The 27,646-nt window shown below is 41.3% G+C and overlaps 1 protein-coding gene across 3 annotated transcripts; it reads right to left on the minus strand.

Moving 5' to 3' along the window:
- On the minus strand, window positions 1-27,433 carry ccdc24 (coiled-coil domain containing 24). Of its 3 annotated transcripts, none has more exons than XM_007899929.2 (8): window positions 27,260-27,433; window positions 20,708-20,877; window positions 18,431-18,589; window positions 14,835-14,909; window positions 9,691-9,745; window positions 1,693-1,762; window positions 1,411-1,525; window positions 1-964 (listed from the first exon to the last, which is right to left on the minus strand). In XM_007899929.2, exons 1-8 carry the CDS (start codon window positions 27,413-27,415, stop codon window positions 295-297), a joined length of 1,470 nt encoding a protein of 489 aa, XP_007898120.2. In that variant the 5' UTR covers window positions 27,416-27,433; the 3' UTR covers window positions 1-294. The 3 variants fall into 3 exon arrangements, with proteins under 3 accessions (XP_007898120.2, XP_007898121.2, XP_042191862.1); XM_042335928.1 differs by having other exon boundaries at window positions 361-506; XM_007899930.2 differs by lacking the exon at window positions 18,431-18,589.
- Between the last annotated feature and the right edge of the window lie 213 nt (window positions 27,434-27,646).

The following is a 27,646-nucleotide window of genomic DNA, read 5'->3' on the forward strand; positions in this document are numbered from 1 at the left end:
TCGCTTCAGATTATTTTATTTCCATCCTTTATTCAAGTTGTAAGAAAATAAACATCTTTGATACTCTGTTTTTAATGTTCCCTTTTTCTCTTATTCCAGTTAACACTCACCTCAGAGATGTAAAGTAAGGATGAGGTGACAACATGGAAATAAATGAACTGCAAACACCATATTATTGGGAATGATACAGAGAACTTGTAAGTGTATTCTGATGGCGATCAATAGACACCAATTTTTTCAATTCATTTCAAACAAAATCAAATCACACCAACCCAGCTCCAAGTTTGTTATTATTTATGCAGTGCCAGTCAGACTGTCGGTGTGTGCTCTCCTCACTCTCCGGCCAGAGATAGGCTGAGCATTAATGGGCTTCTCAGATGACGGTGGTGCTGGGATAAGAATATGACCTTCCAACTTAGCTCTTGATGGCAGCACCTCAGTTGGGCTTCTCAACCTTGAGGGCAAAGTCCTCGGTTTCTCCGTGGAACGATGGATTTCTGTGTGACCTAAAGACGAGGTTAACAGTGGTTCGATTGGAAGCTCATTGGTAGCCTCTGCGCACATCAGTGACATTTGCATTTCGTTTTGCAAAGATGACAGTTCTTCAATAGGAGTTGTGCCACATGTGGGAAACATTTCAGTCATACTTAATGTCCTGGACTCAACACCCAATGCATGTGTTTGAAGTTTACTCTGAACTTTCACCTTGGAGTGGAAAGGGGCATAGGCATTCGGTGTTCCATCAATCTGACAATTAGGTTCTGAGAGAGGCATAAGAGAGGTTCTGTATGGCAACGTAGAAAGCCTTTCAGGCTTTATAGGATAAACCCATGATCCACTCTCAGATGGACTATGCAGTTTCATGCATGACTCTAGGTTAGCTTCAGATCGCCCCGACGACAATGGTAAGAAAGGAATTCTCCTGGTTAGATCTGCTGGGCCTCCACTCAATGGTTCTATGTTTCTGTATCAAACAAATGAAAATGCTACTAGCACAGGAGGTCAGAATAAACAACCGGTCTGTAACCAGCATCGCTGGATTTATATACCATGAAATTCAGAGCACCATAGGAGGAAATTCGGGTTATCGTGTCCATGCTAACCGTATGAGACAGCTGGTCTAATCCCACACTGCTCTCCTTTCACTATAAACCCTTAATATTTCTCTTCAAACATTTGTTCAATTCCCTTTTTTAAAAAGAAACTACTCTGGCTTTTCATTCAACTGCAGGGTTTAAATGAGATATTCCAACATCCTAAGCACACCATAATGAACCACCTCAGCTTGGTCAATTTGAACCTGACTCCTCTATTGAATCTGAAGAGACAGGAGGTCAGTCTTCAGGATCTCAGAGGCCTCTGCTCAAAATGTAGCTCAAGTTCAGAGAACGGCCTCTGAATGCCTCTTACCTGTAGGACACCTGTGAGGACGTGGGCCCAGACAGGATGGAGGGCAAAGCCAGGTTTTGGATCGATGACGTCAGCAGCAGATCTCGCTCAAGGATTTTCCTTTCCTCTTTGAGTTCTGAAGAAAAACAAAAACGTTAAGAATGATTCAACAGGACAGAGTGCTGACCCTTCTGTTACAATAAGTGCAAGATAGCCTTTCTAGCCAATATCATATTATTATTATTATATTGCTTGCTGGCACCAATTACAGCCAAAGTACAACAGAAATGAACAGTCTGATACCTGCAATCGATGGCTCTTTATTTATTGCCACGAGCTCACTGTTGCTCAGATGTTCTTCCTCCAAGGATTTCTATAGCAAAGAATAAACAAGATTTAAAAAATCAGGTACAATTCATCAAGCAATTCGTAACAACAATAATAATCCTCGTATTTGATACAGTGCCTTATCACGTCTTCGAGACGTCTCAAAGCGCTTCACAGGATACGCTGTAAAATGAATTGACTGTGTATTTTGTGGGTGAAATGTGGCAGCCAATTGTGCACAAACAGTCATGGATTGAAGTGACCAAATTATTATTAATAATAATTAATAATAATAAAACAATTCATAAAGAAAATGATGGGCACACAGCTTTAAGGATGGAGGGAATACTCTTTTAAGGATGTTTCTTCCCTTTTCTAGCAAATTGTGTGGTCCATTTCTCCCCTCCTCCCCTGAAAACACGGATTCACTTCAGCTGCCGCGTTTGAGACGTCTCAAAGACGTGATAAGGAGCGATATCAAATGCAAGGATTATTATTATTATTACATGAGGGAATACTGCTCCACAAACACCAGCCTTGTTCCAGTTCGTCTTCGTCACGTGAGCCTAGACAGTGTGAGCCAACAGGCGACTAAACTACAAAGTCCACAATCAAGCCTTGATTTCACTCAACATCCCTTTATCTTCCTTTATCTTCTGATAGCTTTGTCCTTCCTCTGAACCAATGGTCTAACAACACCAAGAGTTTACATGCTTGTTCATCAACTGGGCTATGCAGGTGGATTTCACATTCAGTTTACCACTGGGGGGAGCTATTGCCATACTTTTTTTGGGGAAAAAATTAACTTTTAATATATTTAGTTCAGTAAAAAAGGTAAAAATGTTCTTTTTAAGCAAAAGCAGACTTTCGGCTATTCTGCCCCTGCTGCCTGGAACTCTGTATCCCGGAGTGTATACAACAACAACAACAACAAAATGACATGTGTATAGCGCCTTTCACGTCGGGAGGATGTCCGAAGGCGCTGGACAGACAGAGTTACGGACCCGAGCTGAGGGTCGGGGTGGGGGAGGGTGGAGGCCAGGGAGGGAAGCTGGGAGATCAAAAGCTGGTCAAAGAGGAGGGTCTTGAAGGTGGCGAGGGAGGGGGCAAGACGGAAGGACTGCGGGATGGAGTTCCAGAAGGTGGGTGCAGAGTGGTGGAAGGCCTGTCCGCCGATAGTGGGGCGAGCGAAGCGGGGGACGTGAAACAGGCCGGAGCCCACTGAGCAGAGGGAGGGAGCAGGATGGTAGGGGTTTAGGAGGTGGCAGAGGTAGGGGCTGGCAAGACCATGGAGGGTCTGAAGGTGAGGACCAGGATCTTGAACTGTACCTCTGTGTGATGTATAGGACTCGCTCCCCCCTTTGCATTGCTCAAACCACATCTCAAAACATATCTCTTTGTGCTTTCGGTCATCTTTCCCTCCCCACCCCAAGCTCGTGTGCCACCCAGCCTTGCCAAGCACTTTGAGACATCCTCCCGACGTAAAAACAACTACATAAATGTAAAATAGTTTTTTTTATTAAACATGGATTTCAAATCATTAATCTGAAACATTTGCTATGAACACATTAAACTGCCACATCTATCACAACTTCTATCTTTCCTGGGTTTTAGTTATTTTCATAGTTCTGTGCACTTGAACTCTAGCAGCTGAGACAGGCTATGTTTTCTCTCTTGCACACTCTGGCTGTTTTTCCCTTATTTGGGATCTTTGGAGAATAACTTTAGACAGCCACTATTTGCTTACACGAGACTCAAAGTGTTTCTCCATGGTTTGCCAGACTTCTGCAGTTAACATCAAGCTTTTCTTCATGAAGACCTCACTTTCTTTTCAGACCGTTACCAGTTATTGTTTGACCTCTATTTGGTTCCGACATTTTCACAGATGTATAATAATAATAATCCTTGCATTTTATATGCAATACAAAATGACATTTGTATAATGCCTTTCGCGTCGGGAGGACGTCCCAAGGCGCTTATCACGTCTCCGAGACGTCTCAAATTGCTTCACTGATGAGACGTCTCAAAGCGCGTCACAGAATGTACTGTAAAGTGAATTGACTGTGTTCGGTCAGGAGATCAGGTACATGAACAAATCTAGTTGTTCACCTTCCATTGGCTAAATGTGAGCGATCCATAGAATACCATTCGCATTTTTTGTTTTCAACTGGAGAAATAAAGTAATGCTACAGCAGTCAGCCATCCAGCAATCAGCAAATCAACAAAATTATCCCTACTCTAACCATTGCAATGCCATCATCTGAACCAAACTAAGCTCATACAGAACAAATTATACAATCACTGAACACAGATCTTTCTTGGCTGATTGCAGGATGACGTGCTTATACTCAATCTTTATGTCAGGAACAATCCTTGTTCAGGAAGCCAGCCCAGTGCAGCAGAGAATCCTGTCTGCAGCAAGTAGTTATACTCCTATAGTGGCCTGGAGAACAAACATATTCTTAACAGCCCTTGTTTAAACTTCCTATACTTTGATTAATACAACACAAAATTACACTTACACAAAGCCTTTCATGTCGGGAGGACGTCCCAAGGCGCTGGACAGTCAGGGATTTGGACCCGAGCTGAGGGTAGGGAGGGAGATTGGAGTAAGGGAGGGATGGAGGCCAGAGAGGATCGAGGTAGGAGGGTAACCGAAGGCGCGGGAGAAGGAGGGTCTTGAGACACGCCTTGAAGGAGGCAAGAGAGGGAGCGAGGCGAAGGGAATGTGGGATGGAGTTCCACAGGGTGGGCCCGGCCGCCGATGGTGGACCTGGCCATTCCATCATAACACAGTCGCAAATTCTTCACATCAACTTAGAGCCCAGTTCACAACATTACAAAATGCCATCAACATTACAGACCATGCGGTGAGTTGTCCTGAGCTGACTCTTAAACCACGAGTGAAACTGACTACAACTACTAAGTGACAAAACCAACACGATTCATACCACGGTGCTGGCTGCAGAGCCAGAGGGCGATGGAGCGAGACAGACAGAACCATATTAGACATAGTGATTAGAGGGTAAACACAGACAGGCTCACTCCATAACCCAGAGCCACTATCATCTGGAATACGACCCACTTCAAACAGAGCTTGTCACTCCAATGTATAAACTGCCAGATTGAGTTGAGAGCAATGTAATGGTCGATTGTACAAGACAAAGCATTCCCAGCCTCCTCCTCAACAGCTAATCCTCATTTTCCAAAGTCATAAATGTTCCATAAAGTTATAACTTTTAAAGAGAAATGCAATAGTCATATTACGAACAAAATCTATTAAGACAGAGAAAATACTTGAAAATGTGAACACTTTATAATATATAATATCCCTTGCATTTGAAACAGTGCCTTATCACGTCTTCAAGACGTCTCAAAGCGCTTCACAGAATATACTGTAAAGTGTAGTGACTGTATATTTTGTGGGTGAAATGCGGCAGTCAATTGCGCACAGCAGCGTGCATGACATTTAATGTTGGATTTTAATTTGTTCTGCATTAAATAAATATCATGTTCCTGACCCACCGACTCGCAGTACTCAGAGCAGATGATGTGAACTTAAAGAGGTACATCTGTTCTTACTTGAACCGAAAGTCTTTTCACAAATTGCAGTCAGAAAAAAAAAAACGGCTTTTTGAAATGAGGAAATGAATGATCACCAGAGCTTATTCAAAAACATACACCGGCTGCTTTAAAGGACTGCTGAGGTTTTAGAGGAACGCTCTTGAATTCATCAACACTCTTACAATTCAGCTCCAAACTGGCCCGCAGGTTTTGTTTGACGTTTACATACTTTCCCATCTTCCACCGTGCTTGGAGGAGTGAATTGGTTCAGTTAGTTTGATGTGGACTTCATATGGCTGGCAGTTCAGTTCAATGCAGAAATATTTGGCGCAATAAATCATTTTTTGTTTTACTAGCTTGTCCCTCTGAAAGGAAGTATTGCTGTAGGCAGTTTCGAGGACTGGATTTTCCTTACTCCAGTTACAGTATTCCACCTCAACACTTCCCGAGTCGGCTGCTAATGCACTTCCTACTCAGTCTATAGGGATGGAATAGTTATTGCGGTTTTCTCCACTGGCTTTAATCAATTGTTCACTTTGTGATTTGCTGCTGTGAGCTGTGCCTTCGTCCCCACCAGCTGTACCCCCTCCACAGATGTACCCCAATGTTTCAGTCTCATTTTTCAGTCAATCTTCTGCTTGACTCGGTTCGATTTGCGTACAGTCCAAACTCTTTCAGTTCTTACCCCGTTAAGAATTCTCGTTTTCCCCATTTTCTTTTATCCAGTCAATATTTGGTTTGAATACTCTTAAGACATCCGGCTGACCGCCCCCCACCCCCATCCCCACCCCATCCGCACCCCCACCACCCAAAGAAAATTATTTCTTTCATCCAGCCCCGTTTTCGATTCATGCTTAGCCTGAACTTGCCCTCATGACAGCCACGTTGATGAGAATGTTTTTTTTTTACCAAGTGCTACAAGCTGGAAAGGATCACTACAGGTGGTTTCATGGATACTGCTTATTACCACAGACTGAGCCATTAGTTGAAATCTTATGAGCATTTATAATATTCCTATGGCATGAGCAGCTGCCAAAGGAGGCTGAAGATAGCTATTGTCTTCCAGCCAATGTAGAGTGTTGTCAAATAGCTGCTGTCGCTGGGGACCCCAGCCTGGAATTAACATCTCAGCTAAACACAGCACTGCAGAAGCCACACAAAGCTTGGATCCTCCTATGATTGGAAACGTACCCGTTGCCCAAATCAGCTGACTAATGAAATAACAAGCCCAAGCCCACAGTCTCTGAACCAAAGTTATTCCGCATGCATCAAAACAGAAAATCAGCCTCAGAAACGGAATCACGAAAAGCTTTCCGTTTGCACTGGGCTTTGTGTGTTGTCAGATGGATGAGTAGTTTTGGATGTCATTGCCAACAAAAACATCACTGGTCCAGTCTGTGGGCTTGAACATTCTACCAATGAAGTGCAGCTGATTTGTTGCTTCAAACATTCTTAAGGAATAGCGTACACGGCTGTTATCCTGGATGAATTGCAAAAGAGTTGGTAGATATGAAAGTAAGCGGTCTAAAATATTCCCCCCTGAAGCTTCAATGTTCTAAAGTGAAATCATAAAACATTAAGAGATTTGAATATTGAATTTCAAAAGGTAGAATTTTTATTCAAGTCTGAGTCATCCCATTCCAAGAAATTAGAAATTCAAATAGAAATTCTGAGATTCTGGGAATGTAAGAAAGTCTTTAAATCAAGAATAGTTTTAAAACATCCAAAGGCGAGTTTGGTCGTAAATCAATTTACCCTGGTTATAAAGGATCTTAAAATATACATCAAATACATTAATTGCTTTAGTCTGGATCAGGCTGTCCACCAAAGGTCACTGACAGAAGCTGAGCCCTGACACAACATGGAATCTTGGCATTTGGTGGATAAACTTGGCTGAGCAGTTTCTCAGCAAGCCACCTGCACTTGGAGGATAACCTACAAGCCATGCGTTTTACTTCACGGGTGAAAATCTTCTGGTTTCTAATCTGTTAGAATAACCTAGAATCATAGAATCTTGCAGCACAGAAGGAGGCCATTCGGCCCATCGGGCCTGTGCCGGCTCTTCGAAAGAGCAAGAATCTAGTCCAGTGAGCATCTGAGATGCTCCAGGAATGAACCTTCGTCCACTTGGACACCCGTCCACTTCCTTGTCCTCCTGTGCATTATCGGGAGAATTGGTAATTTGGTGTTGCCCCAACCAAGAAAATCAGAGGAGGGAAGCTAATTGGGATGGTAACTGTCAATTGTGGCTAACAATTAGACTGAGGCCAAAATAGACTGTACTTTCCATGATAGGAATGGTGGTGTGGCATCGCTTGTGGAAAAACATACTCAGTGATGATGAGAACTGTTTCAATACGTGCTGGTCTCTGCAAACTGAGAACCAGAAGCTCCTCAACATCAAATACATTAAATGCATCGATGTTGAAAATAAAAAATGAGATGATTTGGTGATGGACGAGTCTGGTTTCAACCGCTCAGCAACTTAACCAGAGATACAGCAATTACATAAATCTTGTAAACCTCCCACACAAAGCACTGCTCGTGTCCTGCACAAATGAAATATGGCTCCCAAATGATAGATGCACAATACAAATAATAGTATGAGCTTTTACACATCATGTACTGCACTGTTAGCTTTTACAGAGACAGAGTTCCACATAGTTACAGATGGAAATCTCCTTGCATCTGGGATGGAGTTGCACTCTCTCCCTAGAGAGACAAACACTGCTTACATAATTCTGGAAAGTGTTAGGCGCAGGTTGGCAGGAGCCAAGGCTTGAGTATGCTGGAGCTTAACCAGACAACACAGCCTTCAGAACAGATTTTTTGTAGGGGAACACAAAGAGGTATAACAAGATGCTTTAATGGAATAAAAATCCGAAACACCCAGCTGCTGATGTGATCAACAATAACAAATTACATTTGTATAGCACTTTTCACATCAGGAAGATGTCTCAAGACGCTGGACAGTCAAGGATTTGCACCTGAGTTGGGGGTTGGGAGGGTGGAGGGCAGGGAAGGTGGGGGTAGGAGGGTGACCAAAGGTGTGGTTGAAGAGGAGGGTTTTGAGATGGGCCTTGAAGGAAGCAAGCGAGGAGGCGAGGCGAAGGGAGTGTGGGATAGAGTTGCAAAGGATGTGGGCAGAACCATTTTTGTCCTTTCCTATTGTCCCTGGAGTGAGGGTGTTTTCTTGTTACGTGTGAGGGAAGGAATCTGACACTATTTTGGCCTTGCAGGGAGGGAGCAGTCCACAGAAGAGCATTTTGGGGGGGCCTGCAAGCCAGAAATACCGGCGAACAATGCCCCCTTTCATTTCCACAGCAAAAATGCTCTGCAATTAATGCAATTAAAATACATCAATACACAACTAAGGAAACAAATGAGGTAAGAAATTCTGCAAATAGGGCTCTTTTCCTTGATGTTGCATGTCTCCGAGTGTGTTTGAAGCAAGAAAAAAAACAACTGAAATTTGACTAGAAGCAAATATTTCATGAGGTGCACGTAGTAATGTCCGAATGTCAGCCTGAATGCGAGAGCTGAAATTCCTATTAAAATGCGCAAATGCTTTATTTATTATTTTAATTAAATGGATTATCATTATTATTGCTATTTTTATTATTATTAAATGCAATCGTCAGGTACTAGATTGTCCTCCAGAAAGTTACTTTGAAAGTTTATGCACTGTGTATTTTACGATTTATATTGAATTATACGTCCTGTATAAAACTTCAAAACCTATTTCACCTCCATCAAAGTCTATATTTTCAGGATCCTGTCACTGTGAAATGATATAAAGCTAAACCGCACAAGGACATCTGACTGGTGCTTAGGAAAATACAATGTCTGCATTTTGCCTCAAAAGTCAACATATAATAGAGACAGAGACATCCTGTCTGGGGAGGACATTCTCACTGTTTCTCCGTGAATCAAAAATAATATTAAAATAAGCCTTTCAATGATCTTCAAAAAAAAATCAACCCCAGTTTGCAATTTTTGATCAGTCACAAATAATTATATACAATACTAATATTATAAATATTTTTAATATTATAAATAATTAGAGATAACTTTTGGTTTGTCGCTACCCATTTGCTCTTTGAAAACATCTTTTTAAAAAAGTACAACTGATGTGGAAATGAGCTCAGAACGGCTACAACATTTAATAGTGATAATGACTTATCGCACCAACAGTGATAGTCATTAATACACAGTAAGTATTGTTTTTGCCAACTTCTGTGCATTCATTCAATTCCCAGCAAGTTTAGGCTCAGTCGGTACCTCTTTCAGCCCTGCGCCACCCACCCACTCCCCCTCTCTGATTATGCTTTTTTAACAAAAAAAAGCAAGGTGAAGAGTGAATTATGAGCAGCATAAACAGCAAAGCGAATTATAAAAGGGGCCTTATACCTGCAAGAACAGGATACACTTATTCAGAATGCTGCATTCCTCCTGCAAGATGGATCTGAAAAATAAAGCAATATACTTTAGAAACTTACCACCAGGGCAATAAGATGTACTTGCCAGATATGTTAATCTCATCTGTACTATAAATACCGCAGCAGTTAGCTATAATTGTACATTTAAATTGATTTTTGTTCCATTTGGGATGTCAACAATGACACTGCTCAGCAACAGAAGATAAACATGTCTCGGTTTACCCTGTGAGGACAGGTTGACATTCAATGATGTATTTGCACTCACAGAGCATTCGTTGTGACAACAAGGAATCAATGCAGGATGCCTCTAATATAATTACCTAAATAATAAGAATTCTTTTACTTTTGCAACTCACAAAGGAAGGGCAGATCATTTACTTTGTCAAGGATTCTGATTTATTGATGAAAGTGTCAAGAGGAAACCCTGCTAGAGCTCTGGAAGTCAATTTAAAAAGGAATTACTGGGCCCATCATCTGGTTTGTTACTTGTGAAGACCAAAGGCACATTTATTTACTTAATCATTAGATTAACTTCCCAGCAAAGCTTCATATTGATGTTTAGAATGGGAAAACTATTCTTCCAATAAAATGAAAACCAAGCATAACTATCACATGACATTAAGCCTACTGTATTTAGTTCCCGTATCACTCATTTTTAATACCTTCTCAGCAGGCTATTTTGCTCAGTACACAGCAATTTAGAACAAAGATCAAAATGTACTTTACTGCCCCTTCAACTATATTGATTAAGTATCTACAAATACATAGCCTCTACATGTTACAATGGATCCTGGAAAGTACTTTGAGGCCTTTCACTGCTGTAATAAGGCATTATATCAAATGCAAAGATTATTATTTCTACAATAATGGTTGACCTCCGGCACTCACAAGTGTGGAATAATGATATTTCCAGAAGGTGTATCGTATTGTTAATGTTGCGCACATTCCAATAATCAAACAATCCCTCCATCAAAATTTTGACACGTATTTTGGAATTCCCATCGGACCATGGGTGTAAATGTACAACACAATGATTTTGTTAAAGATGAAAGTGGTAAGTGTGCGGGAATGTTGCCCTGCAACTTTCACAAACTAAATATTCTGCAGCGCTTTTCAAGTTCTGCAGATGTCCAGGACCTCCATCCACTTTTCAAAGAAGTCAAGTCATATATAGTTATACGTTGAGATCATTAAACTTCTTTTGATTAAAAGTTTATATGAATAGTCTGCCACATTGCCATTCCTGTAGATGGCAGTTAATGGGAAAACCTCCTTACGATCCAAGACTTAAATCAATTTCAGTGTTTTAAACTAAGTGTATCCAGACATCTGGCAGCTTCTGTAAGGAGTCCCACTCTGCTACAGCAAACAGAGAAACAGAGCATGTGGCCAGGGCTGTCCGCTAAAATCCATTTGGTGGGGGTGGGGTGGGGTGGCAGAGGTTGAACATCCTGTGAAGGCTGACACACAACGCTCCTTACAGGGCTTTTGTAATTATTGTTATGACTCTATTGCTCTGACAGAATGCTGGTTGAATTTGACAAACATTTTAGTTCCACTTGTTTGCGATTCTGTAGGAAAACCCTTGTGTGTTTCAAGGGTTACAACCTCACGAGATATTCTAAAATGAATCATTGGTTTGAATTACTGACGGAATTACTTCACATACAGTGAAGTTCAATAATTCAATAATTGAATATTATTCAAAAATAATAATCCCTCAAGAAAAAATAATAAATCGGTCACTTCAATCGACGACTGTCTGTGGGAACGCTGCTGTGCGCAATTGGCTGCCGCATTTCGCCCACAAATATACAGTCAATTCACTTTACAGTATATTCTGTGAAGTGCTTTGAGACGTCTCGAAGATATGAAAAGCGCTATATCAAATGCAAGGATTATTATTATCCTCATTGTAAATCAGTGTGTGGCCACTACATAATTACAAACAGAATAACCACGTCCTGGGAGTGGGTTACAACATTTTGACCTAAACAGGAAAATCGGAATTAAAAAAATGATGCTTTGTGATGTGTTCATTATCACAGATGATCAATAATAATGGTAATAATAATCCTTGCATTTGCTAGAGCACCTTATCACGTCCAAAGGACATCTCAACGCACAGGAGTTACTGTGAAATGAAGTGACTGTATTTTGTAGGCGGACCTGGGCAGACAACTGCACACAGCAATGTCCCACAAACAACCATAAAATAAATAACTTTTTTTTAAATTTTAAGTCATTTCAATAGAATCATACCACCCACTGTGACAGACTATATGTAAATGTGAGGTGTGTGTGCGCGCACTGTTGATGACACATAACAATGTGACCTACAAATACCACCCAAAAACTTCACTAACTTTTCACTGGCAATGATCTCAAAGACCTTAGAGTTGTCGTCACTTTATAACCAGTAAACAGAAGCAGGGTGTACGGATTTATTGCAGATGAAACCTTTAAGACGAATCTCATCTGACTGCAGGGGGTAAAGGCAAGCAGGAGAGTTAAACATTTACAACAAGCTAAGCAGCACTTGAAAGAGAATAGGTTGAATGTTTGGGGCATGATTCATCATCTGAAATCAAGCAATTGGCCAGGAGATCCATTGGTTATGGTTTTGGAAGCGAAAAGCAAGAAAAAAAAGACATTAGGAATTTTTTTTAAGTGATACAGTTAACAAATTCTGCACCAGATTTGACTGATGATGTTCCATAAAGCCCTCCATTTCGTATTTTGGCTGGTTAGATGAAATTCATCCCGATGAATAGTTTGAGCAAAAGGCAAGATGGGTGTTATTATAACTTTGGATTTCTATTTCGCAGCTGCCTCCTGATGCAAAGACTTTTTTTTAATTTCCAAAAAAAGTTTTCCTGATCCCTGTTCTTGGCTTGTCCTTGGCTTGCCACCGTGTTGTATAGAAATATCTCCCAAGACAGTGAAAATTCACACCCAACGTAAATCCTTATCTGACCTTTGCCATTCCGGATCATAAATATGGCAGTAACTTTACTATGGTAAGGTTTAGCAAAAATCATGCATTTGTCATGCTTGCTGGAAGTGTCAAGTCTCAGAATTCATGGTAATAAAAAAATCGGTCATATTTTGCATGAACCAAACCCCCTTTATTTTGCTTTCTTTTTAGTAACTGCATTCTTATTTTTAGATCTTGGATGGGTTATTAATGAAAAAATATAGTATGTGCACCAACCTCTAGGATTGGGAATATGATATATAGCAAATGATGGATACAATCCTTATATTTTGACATCTGCAAATTTAACCGCATTGGAGCTAATGGGATTTCATTTATAGGCTACATTTAAACTTGTGTATAGAAGGAATTATCAGTGCCTCCTACTTATGTTATTAACCACTGAAAAGTTTACAGAGTCACATTCAACCCTTTTCTTTTTAATTTGTGAATTACATAATCAAGGTTATTTGCAATTTGCTCGGTACACACTACAAATTAAACAAATCCAATTCTCAACTTTTATCTGTTGCTGCAAAGGATGAGAATAAAGGTTGGCTTCCTAGCGTCTCGAAAACCTTACAAAACAGGTGAACAAAAGTGCGAAAAAAGGTCTTGAATGGGTTAATCTCCCATATGCCAGTGGAATCCAGTTCTGATTTCCAAACAATTGCTTCTTTGTTGTTAAAATAAGGTTTTCCCACCATTTTCTCTTCACAGAATTCCCTTTGGAGTCTGGCACTTTAATTTACTGTTTGCATTCCTTCTGTCAGTTTGAGAAATCCAGTATAACCCAGATGGCAGCTATTTTTCTGGCAGCAGCTAATTTTAACGAGATTTAAAGATCTTGGACTGCATTGGATCAGTTAGCATTTGGTTTTCTCCTGTGGACTACACACTCACTCACAAATCTGATAGATATCTGAGGCTAATTCTAAAGAAAATAGCATTCTGTTTAGTTATGAAACACACACGAATGGGGGGCTGGGGGGAGGAGAATTTAGGTCCTTTACAAAACAATTCCATTGGACAGAGAACCGCTTATTCATTTCCCGCTGAATAAAAATCATGGTTCAAGTATCAAATGATCCACAATAAAGTTGATTTTGATTGTCAACATGTTAGATATAGCAAAGGTTAATTCCGGATTCCTAAAATAGCTGACGCATTTCGTGTTAGATTCAGATTAATTCGCTCTTTTACTGTTCCGCAGATTGGTGGCTTCCCATTGCTGTCACTTAAGCATAATCAAAGGGGTGCTGTTCTGAAATTGGGAGTTTTAAACTATATTTAACTCATATTATAACTGACCTGGGAGCTTAATGTTGGGCACGAAGTGTGCAGAAAGTACAATGAAGTTGAAGATGTGGTTAAGTACATTTTAATTCATACGCACACTTCGAGAGATGTAAAGATATTTTCTCACAACTGCTGAAACTTGTTTCCCGCATATCTGATTGGAATTAATGAGCTTGCCAATATAAAGAGTCGAATTATTAGCATCCATCACCAACCCTTGATGTTTCTGATATGGCCATTTGAATTTCCCAAATTAATCCCAGCCCCTAATCGTTCTGTGTTTCCTTATAAATGTACTAAAGGTTCAAATTAAATATATATAATTGAATTGATATAAAATGGTAATACAACTGTGAGCTTGTGACACAGAGAAAACGTTTGCCTTTTAACTATTTGTTATGAAGTTTATAGTAACTTCCATTATTCAGCAGTAAAACCTGTAATCAATAGGAAATGCATTTTTCTTCAGTGTCTGCCAGTGCCTTTGAATAATATACTTTAAAACGAATGATTTTTGCAAGACTTGCTGTTATTCACCCTTATCTTTATTACAAAAAAGACATTATCTGATCTGGAGAGCTCAGTGTTTTTCCACAATGCTTTTTTATCATTGGGACACTAGTTTGAATTCAGCCCAGATCAACAAAATGAAAGCCTCCCCTCTACCCAATGGCTTGAATACTCCTGTATAAAATGAGTTTGGGAAAACGCCAAGCTAGTTCCTTAAAGGGTACAGAGTTACTCTTCAACTGGAGACTATCTGGCACAAATATGCTTCATGTGTGGAAATGGAAATAGCACTCTGGTACAGTAGAGGTCCAACAAGAAGTCATACTCACTGTAAATGCAACACAATGTCGTCAATGTTTTGAATGTTCAGCTTGTCTTTTAAGTCTTCCATATTAAACACAAGACTGGAAGAAAGAACAAAGGGGAAAAAATCTTGAAAAGCTGAATTCTAAAATAGGGAATTCAAACCAAAATATGTCACAAAAATGGTACTAGACAAATGAAATGTAATTTACCATGGATGGCCAATGGTGTAAATAGTATAAATGTGTTCAAGAGCCAACGTAATGCATTTCTGGAGAAAGAAGGTGGCTACGTTTGAGATTAATTGGAATATAAATGGACAAGATGGGGCTTACCCATTTCTAAACGTCCATTTCTGTTGTTGCTCATGACTCAGTTGCTGTAATAAAATATCCCATCTCTCACAAGGAATACCATGCAGATCTCTTTCCACACCAAAGTACACCAAAAATCTGATTTAGTCTCATTAAAACAGATCCTAATTCTGCCTTCATTTAGCCACGCTCCATATCGTGAATACAGACAACAACAACAACAACAAGATTCCATTTATAGAGCGCCTTTCACGTCGGGAGGACGTCCCAAGGCGCTGTACAGTTGGGTCAGGACCCGAGCAGTGGGGGGAAATGGTCAGGGTGAGGGGAAGGAAGGGAGGGAGCGAGGAGGGGGGAAATGGTCAGGGTGAGGGAAGGAAGGGAGGGAGCGAGGAGGGGGGAAATGGTCAGGGTGAGGGGAGGGAGCGAGGAGGGGGGGGGAAATGGTCAGGGTGAGGGGAGGGAAGGGAGGGAGTGAGGAGGGGGGAAATGGTGAGGGGAAGGAAGGGAGGGAGTGAGGAGGGGGAATGGTCAGGGTGAGGGGAGGGAAGGGAGGGAGCGAGGAGGGGGGGAATGGTCAGGGTGAGGGGAGGGAAGGGAGGGAGCGAGGAGGGGGGGAATGGTCAGGGTGAGGGGAGGGAAGGGAGGGAGCGAGGAGGGGGTAGAGAGTCGAGAGGGGAGCTGAAGGCACTCTTGTAGAGACCACTCTACAATGAGGATTATCTGCACATTAAGAAAATCGTCATAGAAGTTTATCTCAGAGTGCTATCACATGAGAGAAACACAATGAATTCTGATGCTTTCCCCCTCACTGTCAAACTGGGAGTGAACAGAGAGAATTTTTTTTAATATCCACTGGCTTGCTTCTGATCATTTGTGCCAAAAAAACACACTTCCACTTTTAAAGCTGCCCTGGAGCATTGGCTGGTGGAAGATTCAGACATTTGGAATCAATTTTATTGCTTGATTCGGGCTGGTCTTGGCTTGGCAATATAGAATTTAAGTCAGCTGGTGCTGATAATGGAATTTATAATGGCTAACGTGCTGCTCTAAAATTTGGCCTGCTCTGTGATTAAGTTGACAAATCTTAGCCAAAATATTCTCTTTTAAAACGGCAACAGGTTGGACCGAGAACAAACCAATGTTAAATAAATCAACCAAACGATGAACGAGATTGAAAGTAGAAGAGAGGGAAATGGAATTACAGTGTGGTAGTTACCTCCATTTGGCCAGAAATTAAGAAAATAGGAGACGATTAAATTAGTGAAAACTAGTTAGAAGTTGAGACGAGACCCAAACTAATTAAATCATGACAAGGAATGCAATTGAAAGTAAAAGAAAGGGAAATGGAATGAAACTCATCAGTGATCATTTTGTCTCAGAATAATGTATCTATAAAAAATAAACAAACTGACAAAAGAGGTCAAAGATTTTTTTATATAAAGGGTTGAAACTCGTACACATTGTTCATGTCCCAATAGTGCAGTTATACGATTGTTAGTGTCTCAGCCGAGTACGTAAATAACTACTCGAAATAAAGTAAATAAGCGTAAGTCAAAGGAAATAAGACACCGCAGTTTCACATCTGGGTTTTGGTGATGTGACGCTGACTCGAAACGTTCAAAGTTCAGTAAAATGGATAGATTGACAGAACTGAACTCGTTTCTCTCTCCCCCACACCCCCCCCAACCCTCGCCCACTTCTTTTTCTCATTTGAGAATGTGCTGATGTGTTTCTCCTGCCGGGCACGCCACAGAGATGCACTTTGACTCCAGCCCTTTGTACTACTAAGCAGAAAGGTTAAAGGGCTCAATACCAAAGTGGCAAATTAAAACCTTTCCAAAAGACGACAAGAGGGAAATTTATTTTAAGAAGACGGTATGCCTAGCACATCTATAATGTGATCACTCGCTCAAGCAGGATTCTGAAACGACGCAAAATGGAACATCACTCAATGTTCCTTAGGCAGGAATCTATTCTTTTTGCACCAATAAATGTTACTTATTGGCACAAACAGGGACCCTATTCACTTCAATATATTCTGGCCTCATAAACACCAACACAACAATTCTTTCAACAAAAAAAAAGAATAATAACCTGATTGCACAGGCTTTGATCGAGCAACACCCAATAAGGTAGACTATTGGAAGCACCAGGGAAAGATGCAAATACCTCCTTTGTAAACCACATCGATCATTAATGAATTGATGTCTCTGGTCAGATACAAATGGAGATGCTGCAGCGTTGCCAGTGATGATAGAATATAATGGGCTAAATCCTCTCTGACTGACTGGTTCTGCAAAATGTGGATCAGAGCCCAAAACAAAGCTATTTTCGCTTTGTTTAAAAAAGTAGGGTAGTCAGAGGAATCTTTCTGCCCACCCTCTCTCATCAGGTCCTATGTATCTAGTAAGTTAAATGTGACTTACCTTTTTCAATTGGTTACCTTTTTCTAATTTATTAATTTTTAATTTTTATTTTGCAGAAACACAAAATAAATATGCATCTCTTGGCCACTGTATTTGAAGTTGTGTAGCTGGTAAATGGGCGGGAGCCAGGCAGTGAGGAATAGGAAATTAAAAAGAGAGATTCACTTGGGTGAACAATAATAGAACAGCATTGAGAAAATCCTCTCAAGCAAAGTAAGGTAGACGTCCGAGTGAGATAGACCCAGAACAGTACACAAAAAATGGAAAATCACAAATATTAGAATGAAAACAATTTGCAGCAGTATTTAAGATAATGAAAGCAATTGAGAGGATCAATGGTGAAGCACTATTTCCACTGGTAACTCTGTTGAGGACAAGAGGGCATGGATTGTGGGCACGGTTATATAACCAGGAGCATGAAGGGGGCTGCTAGGGACAATCATTTTTGAAGAGGGTAACCAAGCAATTAACTGCCAAGTTTAAATGTTGAGTCGACTGGGTTTTTATAAGGATATTAGATGGACACGTGGGGACAAAGGGTGTTGAAGAGATGGAGAAACTGTGAGGGATTTGGATTAGGATAGATTCATTCATTGAAGGAAAAAACAGGGCGATTAGTATTGACAATCACAGGGCAATTTAGCACAACATATGGTTAGCACAAGATATTATAACAGAAGTCATCCTGCATGTGGTTTAAATGGCCTCCTACCATGTCATAGGATGGTGGCTCTATCAATAACACAAACTAATACAAAATTGGGTACTTGGAATTTATTTTATTAAGGCAGAAAACATCAAGACAAAGCCTTATAAGAAACAAAGATGGTTTTCTTATAATCTCATTCAATGCCAACACCTGGACTGGACTGTACTGACCTTTGACTCTCACTAGTATTGGGTCTCCTCTGTGGTGACATTCGGTCTTTTGAGCGGTCTGTGCTGCCAGGCCTGCTCAATCCACTTCCAGGCCAACTCTGTCCTAGTGCAAAACTGACAACGCTGCGATTATAACTTGAAAGGGCTTCGTTCTCATTCCTACAAAGAGTAAGATACATCCTTTGTGACAGTTGTGGAATTGCATTGTCAGCATTATTTTTACGTAAAATCAGTTTTATGGATAGTCACTGCAATGATGTCCATTTTCCTCCCCCTCTCTTCCCAACCGACACGTGCCTCTCAGATTCTGTTGGATTCAACGATTGGAGCTGCAATTGCATCAACGGGAGCCTTTTAAAAATAAATAAACGTTTCAAAGTAACACTCACTATCGTCCTACAACCACTTTGGTTTCGGTCGGGAAGTATCCATACATTTACCGCATATAGTGCCTTTCAGACAAAAGATCAACAAATTATATTGATCACACGATATTGGGTCCACTAACGGTATAGTATGTAACATTAGACCTCTAAAAAATTAATTCCTCCAAATAGATTTTTTACTGCCTTGAACTTGAACTACATAAAATAACCAGCTACAAAACAGAATTCACTTCCCATACAGTGAGCCCTCTCTCACTAAAGATAGGTAACGAACATTCGATGGTGAACCTCTGTGACTATGAAAATCACATCCCCATAAACACCACAAATGGGCAAAGGAATCGCAAGTAACATGAAGGAGCGATGCCCACAACCTTAATCTTCATGGATCAGCTGACGTTTTTCAAGTCATAGATCAAAGCAACTGAATAAGAAAAGCCTAAAAGTTCTGGATAACTATCAAAGGAATTGCTTCCATATTAATCTTGAAGTCCACATGAATAGTTCTGGTGTTAAAATTTCCTGCTGTTAATTGCAGCTAAAGATGTCAAACGGCATTAGTGTCCATTTGAAAGGGAAATCCTCGCTTACTGTAAATCAGTCTAAATACCTGCCAACAGAGCAATTAGTTTGATAATTTACCATGACTAAGTTCTCACTTTTCAATAAAAGCATTTGTTAAAAAGCACCAAGAAACAACAGAGCATCAACAACAACAACAACTTGCACTTATATGGCACCCTTCATGAGGGGTTGCGTCCCAGAGGCACTTGATTTTATCCCCTCCCCCCCTCCACCCCGACTTTAGTGCGTTTTTATTTTCTCTTCTACTTTTACCTCCCTCACATCCCGTCCCATTGTTCATCCAAGATAATGTTCCCTGTCCCAAGCCCCTGGTCGTGATATTATTAAATTTGGGAAGCCACAAAAGCAACACAGGACAACTTTCCCTCTGAGCTCGATAGGCACTCATCTACAAAATACAAAGTCACTGCACTTAACAGTATATTCTTGTGAAGTGCTTTGAGACAACTTCGATGTCTAATTTAAGGATTATTATTACAGAAACTAATCTTCTATTAATATTGAACCGCAGAAATCTTAGAAACATTCTCCTTTGATATTTTCTCATCAGTTCCAAGCAGGATTAGACTATCAGCTAGACTCCACCACGATCAGAGCTAAGATAATAATAATCCCTCCAAAACAAAACAATAATAAATTGGTCATTTTCAATCCATGACTGTTTGAGGGACGCTGCTGTGCGCAATTGGCTGCCGCGTTTCGCCCACAAATATACAGTCAATTCACTTTACAGTCTATTCTGTGAAGCGCTTTGAGACGTCGAGAAGACATGAAAAGCGTTATATCAAATGCAAGGATTATTACTAATTTTTATTATTATTATAAGATAATTAGCTTTGTACTCATCAGGGGTTGAACTGGTGAAACTTCATGGTTTATACCACACCATACAGCATATTACCAACTACTAGACCACCATCTCATCAAGTCCCTTTTAATGCAATTAAATCAATTGTTGGTGAGATTTTAAAACAAGTCAAATCTAATTAAGAAAAAATAATCTTGAATAACACAAGAACTGCACCAGCTGTATTGAGAAGGGTGAATTTGGGCTCAGCTCAACACCCAGACTACCCCAGACTGGACAACTTCCAACATGAACATCTAGTTTCTTCCTACCTACCTACATTCCATTCCCTCTCCCACAAGCATCAACACTCTCCCTCTCTCTCTCACTCCAATATGCACTCACACCACTTTTGTTTCTTTTCCTTGAAAACACCTTTGAGAAACAACATCTGCAATTTTATTGCATCATTATTGCACCAAGTTCTTGGAACCCGAGCCCTATAAGTGAGTACTATACCTGCCCTCATCCAGTGCTTTCTTCTGAATGTTTAAAAGCAGCAGCTGAATATCGTGGCGAAGAAGACTCTTGATGGTAGCAGGCTCCAGTAGCACTGACATCGGGTCCTGCGAATGAGCCAGGGCCTGGCCCTCCTTCATCTCATGCCAGATTTCCATGAGGATGGCCACCTGAAAAACAAATAAGGCATTAGAGCGCTGAATGAATCAAAAAGGCATTTATTATACTTGTATCGTGAACAAAATAATGATCAGCCCAAAAGATTGTACTCTATTGGGTAATAATATTGGAGCATGTTATAGATTCTTGCCCAGCATTTTGAAAGCGCTCCAGAACGCTACCCCACGTGGAGGGCGCTATATAAATGCAAATTGCTGTTGTTGTTGAAAGCATTAATTCCAAAATGCATAAAAATATGTGTCACGTCGTTTGTGGTAGTTTTTGCCAGAAAACCTGCATTGCCTTCGGAGATTCTCTTCTTTAACCCCCTTTAAGTTCGGAGCCCATCCTCCCAGATGTTCACTGAAGCCTGTTTCGCACGCTTAAGCAACCTGGGATTCATCCCTTGGGATTCAAAAATGTAACCACAGTCCTAGGAAGCAAATACTCCAACCACTAGTATTACTGACCACTGTACCACCAGCCAAATACCTTCTTACATCCTTTAATTACCATAAGGCATTTCAACATGACTCCCAGGTTGGGTTGCCAAACCAACACTTAATAACAGTTTGGCTAAATATTAGGTACCCAACCACAGGATAAAAAAAAACATCCTGTAGTGGGTAGGCTCTTTTGCTAATGCAGTACTGACAGGTAAAAATGACAACAAATTATGTGGCACATTACACTTTTGTGCGTTTTGAAATCAGTGCTTTCTTGAACTTCTACCTGAACAGGTGATATTATTTCCTGCTAAACTAAAATTGTTCAGCAACTCAGAAGGGTATAAATATGGAATAGTCATTTATTTTTAAACAGTTTCAATGTAATTTTAGACTGCCTAATGCATTCAATTCTCCTAAGAACCAGAATTGAAACTTCCAAGATGAGCAAACTGTAAAATCTCTCTTGACCCGCAGATAATTGAGTTGGATATCAATCTTACATTATAACCTATTTCTGTTCATTCAACCAAAGTTTTCTCATACTCTGTGCGGTAACTGATCTATACTTATCCCTTTACTTTCAGTTCCCTTCTTAACAAGAATGCATTCAAGCCCCTCTTTAAAGTGTTTAAGTGAACACAACATTCTGCTATTCCGTTGGGGCAAAACAAATCTTTTAATCTCTGGTCTTCCTTAAGGCTGGACAATGTTGACCTTATCCTCCAGTCTGTGACGAGTTTAAGTGTGGTAGCTTGCTCACATCACATTATAATAATATATAATAATAATAATAATCCTTGCATTTGATATAGCGCTTTTCACGTCGGGAGGACGTCCCAAAGCGCTTCGCAGAACACACTGTAAAGTGAATTGACTGTATATTTGTGGGCGAACGCGGCAGCCAATTGCGCACAGCGATGTCCCACAAACAGTCGTAGATTGAAAATGACCAATTTATTATTGTTTTTTGGTTTTTGGAGGGATTACTATTAGGCTCTGTGTGGAGTAAGGAAACTTGCCCAAGGTTTCGCCCTCTGCCTGGAATTGAACTCAGGTCTCTCACTTGCAAAGCGAGTGCTCTAACCACTGAGCTACAGGACTCCACATTATCCAAGTCCTTCTCTGATTTATCCTTTAAAAACAGAACAAAAAATAGAAGTAACCAAAACCCAGTAACAATAAAAAGCCTAATGCAGAACATAATTCCAGGTCATTTGAACTGCAGATCTTAGACTGAGGGGAAAAGTAGATTATTCAATTAAAATGTACTGCCCCAATTATTTCATTTTCTAGGATGAATACAACCGATATCAAGACTTAGGCTACTGGGAGATTAGAAGTAACATTCTTTCACATTTTAGCCTGTGGCTTCTGTTGACTTCCATAATGTCCTAAATTGGTTGCAGTAAATCTCTGTTACGAGATTTGGAGCTTGGTTTTCAATTTGCTCTCAAAAGCCCACACATTACTAATTCCAGGGCCGTAAGCCATTTTGGAAAGGTGACACGATTGGTAGGCTATGGTGGGCAGGTCCTCATTGGGATAAATTGCTCTTCGACTCAAGGAGCTTCCCTTAAGCATTCCTCTTCCATTAGGCGGAGCACAGGATTCGGATGGCTTTTAGGCCTCCGCTAGTGGTGCCATGGGGCCAGATGTCTGAAGGTAAACCAAAGTATCCCAGGGTTACTTGCTCTCCCAACGTTTCCTTCCCGAGAGGACCTGCCCACCATATCCTAACAATCGTGTCACCTTTCCAAGATCAAAACTAATTAGGGCTTCCAATGCCTCCTTCTCTTTAATGTTCAATTTATAATTCTTATTTGTTTGGGCTTTGTGAAGAGTACGGAAATCTCATGCATTTCCTCAGACACTTTATAGAGTACAACCCTTGATAAAACGCTATCACACTGAATAAGAGCAGACCTCCAGCAGCTCAATCAATTAAATCCCTGTAATTTCTAAGACTGAATTCCCCCCTAGACAGCACCTTAAATAGTACGGTGATAGGAATTTCACCAGCTCGGTAAAACTATCAGTAGACAGTTCACTGTGGGAAGAACATGGGCACAATGTGAATTTTAAACTTGGGCTTAAGCCCACTGTCTGCTTAGTCAGTGTATTACCACAACACATAAAAAGGCTCGATTCTGAACTAGACAGTTCCATTGTTTTGGTTAAAGCATTAACATTAAGCCAAATTGTCTGCTTTTCTTTGATGTTTGGAGAACAAAAAATGTAGAGAGATAACTACACGGCGTGACAGAGTAAGTACATTAGAACTCGAGAGTCAAACAGCAGTTTCAGCTGAAAAATAAAATTTAAGACTTGAGAACAAAATTCAATAAAATGTCTATTTCTTCTGGGACACACACAGTGGGTACAAACTCATCCTACAACACCAGCAATTCTCTTCAGCATTATAGTCTGAGACCATGGGTATTGGAAACAGTTGTTTTTTTAGCAAACCTTAGCTGCTAAGGCACCATTTCATGATTCGATGGGCACCAGAAAAAACACATTTTGTAGAAACCAAAATAATAGGAATCAGTTTTAAGTATAATTTCATCCTCAGTTTATTGAGGCAGACAGCACCCCCTCCCAGAAAGGAAATATTAAATTAACGTGGGGGAAAGCAGTGAACAGATTCTCGTCTCTATCCCCAAATATGCACCATGATCCAATCTAAAAAGTCTGAGGAGAGTTACAGGCATTTTTCAGTCTACTGAGTTTAACAAGCCACAGTCCATCACTGCGTTTACATCCTGTATCATTACAGTATTTAACTTAAGAGATTTCATGCAAGATACAAACGCCTCAAGTCATGCAGATTGTAAGAAGATTAAAAACATTGGAAAGCATTAATTCAAGGCTATTTCAAACCACAAAATAGCAGAAGGACCACTTCAAACTCCACTGCTTTCCCAATTCATTGTTCAGCAGTGCAGCTATACAATCACCGGGTAACCTTATACATCACAAGATATCAGGATCTCAATAACTTGTTCTTAACATTTCGGTCACGTAAAGAGGGAAGGAAGGCAAAGAAGGGCGGGTCATCATATCTCACATTAGGATAGCATTATTCTTGGCCAAATTGCCCGTTTCCGTGCTGTAATTTTCTAAGTAAAAAAACTTCTCAGTAAAGCTCCCGCATTCTAAACAAGAAATTAATCTTCAAAACACATGTTTGTGTTCATTCCAACATAAAGCGAACTCCTGGAGGCCCAATGCCTCTTAGACTGCGATATATAAAATTGCCATTAAAATCTCAATGTTTTTGCATTCATCACGAATGAGAGAATGGTTTCACTCTGAACCAGTCTTAATTATTAAATCATTAAAACATAAAGCTATACAAGATCCGCTTTCTCCTGTGTGTCTGCCCTGGGAGATTCGCATGTTACACAATGATTTATGCAATTACTGAATTATACCTTCACAGGTTATTTAAGATAACTTATTATAGGATTCTTTGTAAATGAGACCCTGCATTACCTCAAGGGACTTAAACCAGGTAAGCACTTCACTGAGCTCCAGCCATAGATTCCAGGCCTGAACACTTACTGCCATGAACTAAACATGGCCCAATAATTCTTCGTAGGAAGTCACAAAGTTTGAATGGACCACTGTGATCCAGATAACTTCAGGAAGCCGTTCTTGCCTGGAGCAGATACCCAAAGCAGTCTATTATTAAATACCTCAGCGGGGTATGACTGCACTGCAACTGTGCGTCAGGCAAGTCTCTCGGGGTGGAGAGGCAGAAAAAAAGTGGATCTTGAATAATCTGACGTTTTAAATCATTTAAATATAATTAAAACCGGATCACGTGGAAATCCTCGTCTTAGATTTGTGATGCATCCTGCAGGCAAAATGGTTGACATTTTAATTTCTATTTCACTGAGCAGCAGTTAACTATTGTCCAGTAATCATATCGCTATACAAATGTCATTTGTTGTTGTTGTTGTTGGAAGGGGTAAAATTCTGACCATGATTTTCCTCAAAAGACAGGAAGGTTTTAGATCAATGACATGGTTGAGACTTGAATAATAATAATCCTTGCATTTGATATAGCGCTTTTCACGTCGGGAGGACGTCCCAAAGCGCTTCACAGAACACACTGTAAAGTGAATTGACTGTATATTTGTGGGCGAACGCGGCAGCCAATTGCGCACAGCAATGTCCCACAAACAGTCGTAGATTGAAAATGACCAATTTATTATTGATTGGTTTTGGAGGGATTATTATTAGGCTCTGTGTGGAGTAAGGAAACTTGCCCAAGGTTTCGCCCTCTGCCTGGAATTGAACTCAGGTCTCTCACTTGCAAAGCGAGTGCTCTAACCCCTGAGCTACAGGACTCCACAAGGTTGAAGGTTAAAGGTCTTTTTAATGGAAAGTTCATTGTCATCAATGGTGGTGTCTGGATTCAGGGTACATGACCCCGTTTGCTCTGACGATGCAAAATACTTTCGCACCCGACAAAATTCCCTAATCCTTCCCACTTCTGAAGCCTACGTTCATCTTTGTGTCGAGACCCGCTGTGCGATCTGGAAAATTTTCTCCAGGCCACAAAGGGTTTTGAAAACCAGCCCATCTGAAGATGTTCTCCTCCCCAGAGAGACAAGACTGTAGCCAGAAACAACAGCTCCCCATTTTCCAGACACACTGGAGTGGAGTCCTGTAGCTCAGTGTTAGAGCACTCGCTTTGCAAGTGAGAGACCTGAGTTCAATTCCAGGCAGAGGGCGAAACCTTGGGCAAGTTTCCTTACTCCACACAGAGCCTAATAATAATCCTCCAAAACAAAAACAATAATAAATTGGTCATTTTCAATCTATGACTGTTTGTGGGACATTGCTGTGCGCAATTGGCTGCCGCGTTCGCCCACAAATATACAGTCAATTCACTTTACAGTGTGTTCTGTGAAGCGCTTTGGGACGTCCTCCCGACGTGAAAAGCGCTATATCGAATGCAAGGATTATTATTATTACACTGCGGCACGGAAAGAATCGCCTCCTAAATAAAAGCCCACCGACAGACCTCGCTGACCTGGCTCTCAGCAGCAAAATTAAACAAGGAAACACTTTTAAACGCTACGCAACACGAATAAAATAACTAGCGTCAGTTATTTTATTATTTTATTTTATTTTAGAGAGTGTGGAGTCCTGTAGCTCAGCGGTTAGAGGACTCGCCTCACAGAGCATACTGTAAAGTGTAGTGACTGCGTGTGTCGCGGGCGAAACGCGGCAGCCGACTGCGCACAGCGGTGTCCCCACGAACAGCCGTGGGTTGAATTGACCAATTTATGGTTATTGTTATTTTAAAATAAACTGGTCTCGTCCAGGCTGCGGACTGACTGCTTTCTGCCTCTCTAGGTCTGGGGTGATGCTGCTTCCCAGATAATAATAATAATAATAATAATAATAATAATCCTTGCATTTGATATAGCGCTTTTCACGTCGGGAGGACGTCCCAAAGCGCTTCACAGAACACACTGTAAAGTGAATTGACTGTATATTTGTGGGCGAACGCGGCAGCCAATTGCGCACAGCAATGTCCCACAAACAGTCGTGGATTGAAAATGACCAATTTATTATTGGTTTTTTTGTGGAGGGATTGTTATTCTATTCATTCTATTCCCAGGGACGTGCCTGGGGCGGCCTCTGATAACAATGGTATTTTTTTTCTTTGGAGGGATTATTACCCCCCGGAAAAGCGATCCGCCAATCGACTAACTAACAACCGGGTTCCTACTGACCAGTGGGGTAAACAGAGGCGCGCGTGTGCGTGTGCGTGTGCGCGCGAGCAGCAAGGAAACTTGCCCAACGTCGCGCCCCGGACCCCGCCCGGGAATCGACCCCTGAGCTACTGGGGATCGAACCCTCACCACCACGTGCCCACCCACTCTGGGAGGCGGAACGATGGGGCTGTACTGAGGCGTGCCCCCACCTCCGCGTGCAGGTCCAGGCTCAGGTCCACCGCTGCTTCTCCCAGGACCTGCCTGATTTCATCTCTCTCGCTGACCGACACGAACTCTTCTATCAGCTTCCACATCGACCGGGGCAGCTCAATGGCCCCCGTCGCCGGGTCTCCCTGGCGGCTCATGGCCCCCGTCGCCGGGTCTCCCTGGCGGCTCATGGCCCCCGTCCCTGGCGGCTCATGGCCCCCCCCGCCGGGTCTCCCTGGCGGCTCATGGCCCCCGTCGCCGGGTCTCCCTGGCGGCTCATGGCCCCCGTCGCCGGGTCTCCCTGGCCGCTCATGGCCCCCGTCGCCGGGTCTCCCTGGCGGCCCATGGCCCCCGTCGCCGGGTCTCCCTGGCGGCCCATGGCCCCCGTC

This window comes from Callorhinchus milii, unplaced genomic scaffold (assembly GCF_018977255.1).
Source record: "Callorhinchus milii isolate IMCB2004 unplaced genomic scaffold, IMCB_Cmil_1.0 Scaffold5, whole genome shotgun sequence".
NCBI lineage: Eukaryota > Metazoa > Chordata > Chondrichthyes > Chimaeriformes > Callorhinchidae > Callorhinchus > Callorhinchus milii.

Coding starts and splice junctions, on each gene's coding strand:
- ccdc24 (XM_007899929.2), bottom strand. CDS start 27,415: ATGAGCCGCCAGGGAGACCCGGCGACGGGGGCCATTGAGCTGCCCCGG. Junction 20,878..27,259: donor GCCTGGACCTGCACGCGGAG/GTGGGGGCACGC, acceptor TTTGTTTTTCAG/GTGGCCATCCTCATGGAAAT. Junction 14,910..18,430: donor AATACTAGTGAGAGTCAAAG/GTCAGTACAGTC, acceptor TCTTTCTTCCAG/TCTTGTGTTTAATATGGAAG.